This window comes from Hipposideros armiger, unplaced genomic scaffold (assembly GCF_001890085.2).
Source record: "Hipposideros armiger isolate ML-2016 unplaced genomic scaffold, ASM189008v1 scaffold_584, whole genome shotgun sequence".
Taxonomy (NCBI): domain Eukaryota; kingdom Metazoa; phylum Chordata; class Mammalia; order Chiroptera; family Hipposideridae; genus Hipposideros; species Hipposideros armiger.
In genome coordinates this window covers 257,389-267,642 of record NW_017731934.1, presented here as the reverse complement: position 1 = coordinate 267,642, position 10,254 = coordinate 257,389, and the positions used below count along the sequence as shown (strand labels likewise).

General features: G+C 37.9%; 1 protein-coding gene across 4 annotated transcripts in view; it reads left to right on the top strand.

Moving 5' to 3' along the window:
* Window positions 1-9,724, top strand: part of FNDC3B (fibronectin type III domain containing 3B) — a 329,942-nt gene extending 320,218 nt beyond the window's left edge. For 3 of the 4 annotated variants that reach the window (XM_019624326.1, XM_019624327.1, XM_019624328.1), the window contains one exon: window positions 6,152-9,724. In XM_019624326.1, coding sequence (XP_019479871.1) covers window positions 6,152-6,463 — 312 coding nt within the window. In that variant the 3' untranslated portion in view covers window positions 6,464-9,724. The remainder of the gene's footprint in view (window positions 1-6,151) is intronic. The other variant, XM_019624329.1, reaches the window with a different exon arrangement.
* The last annotated feature ends 530 nt before the right edge of the window (window positions 9,725-10,254 follow it).

The window sequence follows — 10,254 nt, the reverse complement described above, 5'->3', positions numbered from 1 at the left end:
CCATATGTTAATTTGTTCTTTTATTTCCCTTGCCCGAGGGTATATCTTAGTAAAAATATTAATCAAGGTAATGTCTGCAAATTTACTCCCTATTTTTTCTTCTAGGAGTTTTATGGTTTCAGGTCTTACATTTAAGTCTTTAATCCATTTTGAATTTGTTCTTGTATATGGTGTAAGTAGGTGGTCAATTTTCATTTTTTTGCAGCTGACATAATTTTAATGGTTTTCAATTCAGTTCTCTAACAGAATTTAAGCAGTAAGGCTATGACTGCCTCATTGCACAGTTTTTTATTTCTCCATGTTTAAAGGGTCAAATCCAAAGCAAAATAAGAATAGATTAAGAGGAAAATATTTAAAAGTCATCATTTATTTTATTGATTCTTAATTTTTCATTAGGTTTACAGGTCCTTTTAAGTGTCTGACAAAGGCCATGACCCCTTACACCAGAAAAATCCTCATGCAAATTTTATTTAAAATTTCATATGAAACAAATTTTGATTCAACTTCATGGAGTCAGGTGTAGGACCCCGGGTTTATGGAGAAACTGTTATGTACATAGTTTGCACTGTGAGGGACACCCGTGTATAAAAGAACAGCATGGGGAGTGCTCTCAGTGCTTCCAGGCCCATTGGGGTGGAAACAGCATATGCCCAAGAAGCAGTTCAGTAACTACCCTTGCCTGTCCTTTTTGGCTCAGAGACACAATGCCTGCCCAGCCTTGCACCCTCTATAGAGGAGACCTGCAGATTAGTGGATTCCAAATCTCCTCAGCCGGGGCCGGGTGAAGGCATTAGGGATCAGGTCTGTACCCCCCACCCCATAGTCATGTGACATTGGAGGACTAATTCACCCCGCTGAGCCTCGGCTGTCTTGTAAAAATGGGGATACTAATCTTCTAACTAGGGGTTGCTGTGAACATCATATCCTTTCAGTCATGAGAAGGCGCTGTGTAAACGATAACACTGTGCAGTTATGGCTCCTTTTCGGGGTTGGGAGAGGGGCAGCAGCCGAAAGCTGGGCAGGCACTGACTAGATACAACCCTGTAGCCAGTGACCTGCCCCAGAAGGTTCTCTGTTTAAAGGATTTCAACTACACAGCATGCTATTCTGCATTCAGGGTCACGGATTCTTCCTTTTAGTTATCGAGTTTTACTTTAAATCCTCCCATTTAGAATAAACACATCAAAATTACTGTAAAATATATTGTATATCAAATCAAGCACAGAAATAGTCTTTGTAAAAATAATATTGCTTATGTACTTATTGTGATACTATGATTGGTTACTTCAATAAAGACAATCTTACATGGAGCTCTGCTTTTTAAATTGGGTTGAGACAGGAGGAAAAGCCCATAATGGTGCCCCTGTCAAAATGAATAAAAACGGAGGGATAGGAGGCCCGGCCCGCTGCCCTGATGCAGAAAGCTGCACAATGCTGTGAATGGCCGTGGCGGAGGCACAGCTGTGCTGCCAGCCTGACGACCTTGTGATGTGATCCTATGGCTGTGATCATTTACCCAAAAACAAATCGATTATTTCAAACTTCAGGAAACCCTTAGGAAATGGGGTACTGAGATTGTTTTAATTTTTCCTTAGCCAAGAATTAATCCAAGGGGCTTAGTAAGCATTACTATTTCTAAAATGGATTAGAAACTCCATCTTTTCCATCAGGACATTGCAAACAACTTAATGATTACATGTTTTACAATGATGGCTGCGCCTATACTGAATTCTTTCTGTTGCCTCGGCGGTTCGTGTGTTCTAATACTTTTAATGTCCTTTTCACACAGTGTGGATGGTATAAGAGCATCTACTGTGCAGCACATGAGGGTTCTAATTAGAGCACATTTGCTGAGCATCTGCTTTGTTCAGGCCATTGTTGCTGTGGAGATAGTAGAACACAGCCCCACACACAATACATTTATCATAAATATTTCTTTTAAAAAGGTAATGCTAGCATTGTATTGGCAATGTTCATGAGAGACGGGAGCTGTTCTAACTAAAACAATAGCAATGGCCAAAAGAAAACATTTACAAATTAAAGCCTTACTTTTGATTGGAGTTATCATTAAGGAGGTTCCCTTCAATTACTCATTTTCCTTCTCTAAGCTTTTTGCCAAATTGTATGAGAAATGTAGCATTCCTTTGCTTTCAAAATACGTTTTTAGAGATCTTCACTCTAAGGAGTTAGAGTTGACAAGTGCCATCAAAATTAATACAGAAAGTCTCTGTTCAAGAGTCCATGAATTGGAACTCTGGGAAATTAAATATACTGTTGGGCCAGCTTTTTAAAAGGGACCTAGTCATGCAAACTATGGAAACTATAGAAATCACTTAACTAGATATTAAATGAATAAATGAATATTTGTATCCACTTTCAAAGGTCTCTAAAAACATGTGTGGGGATAGGTTAGGAAATGGTTTTCTGCAACGAGGTCATTGTTTAAGGGCAGACATTCAGAGGCCACATCAGAAACGTGCTACCCAGGCCTTTCCTTGGCACGTACTGGGTGGGGGTGGGGTGACCTGGAAGGTGTTTAACGGACACACCGGGGAGATAGTAGGGTTATGTAGGAAGACAAAGTCAGAAGCCAAGAAAACTGGACCCAGTGTCACACTGCACTCATTTGATGAGAACTGAACTGGAGGACAGATGGTGGTGGCATCACCCCCTACCTGCAGGGACAGAGCCAGCAGAGCTGGGGCGACTCTGGTGGTGAGAACAGGTGTTGGCGTTAGCAGTGGGATCTCATCTGGGGCCCACCACTCCCCTTGGTTGTTATGAGACCTTCAGAAATGGACAACTTCTCTGATCCTCAGTTTCTTCATCTCTACAATGGAAGTAGAAATCACCTGACAGAGTAATCAGGAGGATTAAATTTGATAAAGTTGCTTTATCTCTAGCATCCTCTCACACAGCGTTTTTCACGTTTCTCCCTTAATCCTCATTCCCCCTTGGAGTTAGGTTAGGTGCCGTTACTGTCCCATCCATAGTAAAGATGAGAAAAGTTCCTATGCTTGAGATGAATCTGCCCATGGCCTCTCAGCAGCCACGTCAGACAGACCCGTTTCCTCCGGGTTGCAGAAAGGAAAAGAAGAGTTCCGATAGCTACAATAGATCACGCTTTGATAAATGTAAACAAATATTTCAAGAGGTGTGGCCCCCAAAAGAATCAATGAAAGGAGTATCAGAAAACCTTGCAGCTAAAGCTTAGATGGCAGCTTGTCTCTAGCTCGGTTAAACATCCCAACTTGGATCAGCACCGCAGAGTCAGAATGAATTGCATACTGGGACCATGCAGATCGGAAAACCAAAGCTCACATGGCGACTGTAGAGGGCCCTGCATTATCACACTGGCACACTGGTTCCCCGGGGCGCAAATCATTGCTCCATAAATGGTCCCAGCAGTTTCTAAGAAAAGACTTGTCTCAGAAAATAACACCGACTTGAGCATTTAAATTTAAGAAATTAAGGAAGTAAAGAATAGTCACAATTAAAAGATATCTTTTTAAAAAATGTATGCCGTTGTTTTCCTGAGACAACCTGCATGTTGGGAAATAATTCATAGACTGTCCATCATAGTGTAGTCGGTACTCTTGAATAGCTGGTTGTATGTGGGTCAACGTGACAACGAACTCATCTTAAAATATTCATTTAACTCATTGGAACAGTGGGCCGCCTCTCAATAGTGCTGGGGGTTTTCTTTCATTCTTAGTTTCTTTCATTCTTAGTTGCTCCTGCCCAGTTCTGTCTGTAACTCCAGTTGCTAAGGCACATGCCACAACCTTTAAAGAAACGGGTAACTCACCAAGAGGAATGTGCTTAAAATCTTACAAAGGGAATAACAAAAGCAAGATGAATCTGGAAAGGTATGAGAAACAGAATTATGTTCCTGGAGCTCAGTCACTAAACAAAAGTATAATAAATAAGACACTTCAAGTCTTGTAAGGTTTGAAAATGAGGGAGGAAAAATCTTAAGAAAAAGGGTAAGTATCAGGTAAACATTGGAAGGCTGGTCCCTTTTCTAAGCTACGAGATCCTTTTGCTGTCTGTCAGTTTGCCCAATACTCAGTGTGTGGCCAGAGCACTTGGGTTCGCTGGTGGAGTGTCCTGCTTCTTGGTAGATAGAGCTTGACTCACCCGGCTTTAGATTCCCACTAGCTCTCTATAGCTGGGAAGCGTTTCAGACAAAGTTGAGATTGTTGGAAATATTCTTTTTATTTGCTATGAGGTCTGTATCAATGGGCAAAATTGACAGCTTTTATGAAGGTGACCTGTTGCTGGGTTGAAAATGGTCATATCTATCACTTTTAATTAATGTATTTTAAGAATATATTTGGAGTGGTTTTAAATTCTAAGTAATAATAATAATAATTATGGCAGCTTTTACTGTGCAGTTACTATGTAGACATGTTTTAAGAACTTTACAGATGCTAACTCAGTGCCACTCATAGAAAGGGTTCAGTTAATTTACTTTCTTGTTCATCAGCCAATCTCTTAACTGATTTGGTTGCATTCTGGCTAGTTTTTTCCTATCTCTATTCACTGACTAAGCCATACATGTTTATGTAATTTTAATCTAAGCACTGTTTCCTCTAAGTTTTGAGGATTGGTGTCACTTGGATAGAAGAACCTGTGAGACTCACCCCCCTCCCTCAGACTCTTATTAGCTTCAGTCAACTCAGGGGTGAGAATCATCTGTCTGAGGAAACTGGTGGTTTTTAAGTACCTGTAATAGTAAGCCTCATGGTAATTGCATCAGAATTAACAAAGAGGAAGAAAACGTCCCAGGTCCTTAATGGAAAAAAACACCAGATTGGTCATACAAGGAGGAAACACTTAAGACAGATGCTGACTTATTTAAATAATAATTTATGATAAATTGGACTACATCAAAAATTTCTCAAGAAATGATCAGGCAAGCCATAAAACTGGGAGAAAGTATTTACAACCTCTGTTTGGCAAAGGATTTATATCCAGATTATGTAAAGAGCCCCTACAAATTAATAAAAGTAAACAAATTAAAAAAGAGGCAAAAGACTTGAATATACTCTTCACAAAAGAAGGTGTATTCATGACCAATAAGCACATGAAAAGGTGGGAAACATCATCAGACATCAGCGAAATGCAAATGGGGTACCATTCTCACCTACTAGAATGGCTCAGCTGTGAAAGACTTGACAATAACAAATGTTGGTAAGGTTGTGTGGAGCAACTGGAACTCTAAAACTTTGCTGGCGGGATTTCAGAGTGATTCATCTCTTGGGAAAACTGTTTCTCACAAAGTTAAATATAGACTTTCCCTATGGCCCAGGACTTCTACTCCAAGGCATTGCCCAAGAATAATAAAACTTGCGTCCTGAAAGATTTGTATAAAAGTATTCATAACAGTCCTGTTAAAGCTTCAGACTGGAAACAACACAAATACCCATCAAAAAGAAAAAGGATAAATTGAAATATAGGCATATAATGGAATAACACTCCATAATACAAGTAACAACTACTGAATCAATAACATGCATGAATCTCATAGGCACAAGAGAGTGCATACTCTCTGATTCCATTTACGTGAACTTCTAGAACAGGCGAAACTAATTAAAACAGAATTAGAAGTCAGAATAGTGTTTACCTATTAGGGGTAGAAGTGTGATTTCTTTATGGAGTACTATTACATGGTGTATCCAATTGTCAAAAAAAATCAACTGAAACTTTGCATTGCATTGTGTACAATATATTGTTTTTAATTGTTTCATTTAAAAAAATCTTAATTTGTTCTGTGGACCAAGATCATAGAGTCCTTTGTAGGAATTAAGTCATCTTCTGATTCCTAGCCTAAATTATTATTAAAATCTAGCTAGATGTATCTTTATTGCTTATGTCAACTGCAATTCTAGTCAGTGCCTTCTCTCCTCTCTCAGTGTCCAAGTTACTGAATTTTGTATTATGTTTTATTCAGAGTGGGTTGGAATACCTTTTTATATGGATCAAATACAGATTGAGAGAAATATGTTCCTGTGTAATTTTTGATGTTGTAATGGAATTCGTTTAAGCCAAGCTAGATCCACAAGTCTCCTGATACTATATGATTCTTACTTTAGAGATCACAGTATTATTATGAATTCATTGACCAGGACTTTTCCTCCTCTTGAAGGTGTACAAGGGAGAAGAAGCCACATTCCAAATCTCAGGCCTCCAGACCAACACAGACTACAGGTTCCGCGTGTGTGCATGTCGGCGCTGTTTAGACACCTCTCAGGAGCTATGCGGAGCTTTCAGCCCCTCTGCAGCTTTTGTGTTACAACGAAGTGAGGTCATGCTTACAGGGGACATGGGGAGCTTAGATGATCCCAAAATGAAGAGCATGATGCCTACTGATGAACAGTTTGCGGCCCTCATTGTGGTTGGCTTTGCAACTTTGTCCATTTTATTTGCCTTTATACTACAGTACTTCTTAATGAAGTAAACAAACCCAACAAAACTAGAGGTATGAATTTAATTAATGCTACACATTTTAATACACACATTTATTCAGATAATCCCCTTTTTAAGCCCTTTTGTTATTTGATTTATATACTTTGTTTTACAGATTTAGCTAGGAAAGAAATATCAGTGTTTTGGTGCACCTTTTTGAAATGCAAAACTAGGAAGAGATTAAACTGGATTTTTTTTAAAAAAAGAAGAAGAAGAAGAAAAGCAAACCAGATACCAAAATGTAGTTTTCTTATGTTTTTTTTTTTTTTTTTTACATTTTCAGATTTGCCTTTATTCTGTTTTCATTGATGTCTTTTGCAAACCTTTGAGGGTGTTTTTCCATGCTACACTTTAGTAATTTATATTCACCAGTCACTTCTTACGTCTTGACCATCTATACCTGTGAACATGAATCACAGTGTGTGTGGTTACAGGGCGAGGATCTCAGTGCTGTGCAGAGGACCACCAAATGACGACGACAGCATCCAGAAGATGCATTCACTCAGATAAGGCTGCCCTAAACAACCATACTGTCACTCAGTTAGGTAACTGTGTTTAGCTCCTTTAAATCAACATGTGTACTTTAATCTAAACTGTTTTAATAATCTGTATTTCTTATGATTTTAACACTATGAGCTGCCTGTCTAAGAAATCAAGTAACCAAAATGCACCTATAAATGACGGAGCATTGTAGATTTTACCACGTCGATTCATAGCAGTAACTTTAAGAGGGCATTGTGCAATAGTTAGTTGTTTCCTTGTTCAGCTGTTTTAAAAGCTGCTTTAACTTGTTTGTTTGTCTTTGTAAATAACTACTTCTAATCTAATCACTAGAGTTATTATATTCTGTTATGTTTGACCAGAATTATATGACGAGAACTGGTGACAGTTTAGTGCCTCTGCCCATTGTCCATAATTTACACTAATTGTGAGCAATCTTCTTATACGTCAGCTCATTATTTTTGAAAGATTTGCCTTTAGGCTGTTCTTTGAGGTATCCATGAAGTGATTGAATTTCAATACCTTAATTCAGTGCACATAATAGTAATCTAACAGCAGATGAAAATTGATAAAACCCAAAAGAGCAACATCTAAATTTGTAGTTCCTATTTTTGTGGGGTTGCCTTGGCCGTGTGTGGAGAGGGGGTGGTATTCGGTGGGAAGCACAGGGTGTTTGGGGGGGGGGTCAAGGAGCGTAGATTCTTTCCCTGGATCTGTCACTAACTTGCTGCGTGACCTGGACACGTCACTTTACCTCTCTGTGCCTCAGTTTTCCCATGCATTAAAAATAAATAAAATGGGGATGCTAATGTTCGTAAGTGCTTTGAGACCCTTGATTAACAGGTGCTATTGGAGTGTAAAGTGTTACTCCAGCATGTTTATTTTGAGTAATATGAGATAATCAATTTTAACCCAAAGTCATTGGATTATTTATATGAAGTCCATAATGTTCGCGTACCTCAGGGACATTTAAGAGTTGGAGGTGCAAATATATTCCAAAAGGGTGCAACAGACACAGTGTATCCCCCTGCTTCTGTTTTTGTATATTTTTGCTACTTGGTTTTTCTTGATCATAGCTATTTTGTGCTTGGTCTGTGTTGTCTTAAGATGCAGTATCCTGTACTAGCTTATAATATTCCCATACCAAAGTCATGGGGAAACCAACATTATTTTGTTTTTGGTTTATTTATACTATATTCTGCATACAGTACTTTAAATGCCAATTACAGTGCAATCTTTATTTATTGTAAAATTTTTTAAATGTACTTATGTACTAATTTTCCTTGTAGCATGTTATTTTTTTTGTGTGTTTTATACTTTTGTAATTTTAGGTCAGTCTTGTTCCTTGGCAACATCTGTAGTATTATCAATCTTTTGACATTTTCTTGTGTTTTTAAAGATAAGAGCATCTAGTGCATTAAATGCCAAAAAAAAAAAAATCCATTATCAGTGATTGCAACGTTTACATGTACCCAAAAAAACAAAAACAACAAAAAAAAACATAATCATCTCTTAAAGAAAGTGCTAAGATCAATGAATCATTCTGTGTGCCTATATTGATGTAGTAAATACTAGAGAGTTCTGTATTTTGTTATTGACTATAATAATTAGTTCAATTAGTCTTGCAAACTGATGGCATCAAGGTAAATATATTTTTGCCAAAGTTCTGGCCTCCCAAAACTTACCCTTCTATTTAAATGTGTATTAGGACCCACTATGACGTTGCATCTGCATTTTCTGATACAATTGCCTGCAGGTGTTTTGGGGAGGAGGCATTTTGTTAAGCAATGAGGATTCAACTGAGTCTAAGAACCCTGTCTGTAGAAAAAAGGAAGTCCCTTTCTGGAAACACTTTAGAACTGCTGCTATAAAGAAATTCTCTGAATTGGCTGAGGTTTTTTAAATGAAATAATAGTTTAGGCCAAAATTGCTATGCATATTTGAGTCTTTTTGAGGTTTTCGTACTGCCATATTTAACCACCAGGAAGCTGAAGTGTGCAAAGCACTAGCTGATGGCACTTTATTTTATTGCTCTCCTTTATTTGGTATTCATTATAATCCCGTCAGTCAAATTATTACTCTATCTGGCACTGTTTTCTATCACAAATATGTATATGTGTTATTGATATATAACTATATATATTGCCATTACACGTGAACAATAAAATAAAGTGTTATGCTAACTGTATCTCTTTGCCCCGTTGCGGTATGTAGGAAGGAGTGAGTGGCTTTGTGAGGCTCTGTATGTCAGATTCATCCCCTAGCACAAGGAAGTCCAGTCATGTGAAACAAACTGCCCTTTGTCCTCAGATAAATTTAAAAAGGAAACTTTTTTAAAAGATTTTTTTTCATATTATCTGCCTTGTTCTTATCAACTTGAAATGTTGGCATTTTCTAACTGTGTTTTGTTGGCTGCAGTAATTCAGTATTCCTGTCAAATTGAAAAGTGCCCTAATTGAATGTGTTTGAATGTTATCCTTGCACAATTCTTTAAATTGAAAGACAAAATGTTTTACCTCACTGTTGGACATACATTCCAAGCTTTTCAACTTTAGGAGAAAAAAAATAAAATAATCATGTTTTCCTGTATTGTAAATTTTAGACTATTTCATATACATTGTATTAAAACTGCCATATCAATTTTAATGTATAGATTTTGCAAATACTATGCTATATGTAATACCTAACTGTATCTGTAGTGTATATGTAATATATTTATGCCCAATAAATGTTTTAATTCTTTCTGACTTAAGTAGGGTTCTTCTGCCATGGAACAGTTGCTTTTGTTGTTGTTGTTGTTGTTACTTTTTAAGTTTAAAAACTTAAACGGCATCCCAGAAATTGCGAATTCAAATGCCGTTAGAGGCCCTGCAGGTGGCATAGTACACGATGGTTGCTGTGCCATCTAGAGGGGCCGCTGCAACCCAGCTCCTGCCGGTTGAGGTCCTACAATCACTATGTTTCAAAAGAAGCAAAACATCGAGATTTCCCCACATGGACCAACTAAAATGTGATTCTGGACCATACAGGTGCATGGGCTGCTTTTTTTGTTTTTTTTTTTTGGTCAGAGTCTGTGTGAATAACGTACCTCTTTGCCTAAATTTTATCTATATGCCAAATCTCAGGAGCCCAGGTCTAGAAGTCCCCTCACCCAGCACTCGGATGCTCGGTCTCCATGATGAACTCACACAGCTTTGACCTTCTTCCATCCTCCAGGTCTTATTCAACAACAACAGCAGCAATAAAGCATCGTGTTCCTACTATGGCTACAGTTTCATTGTT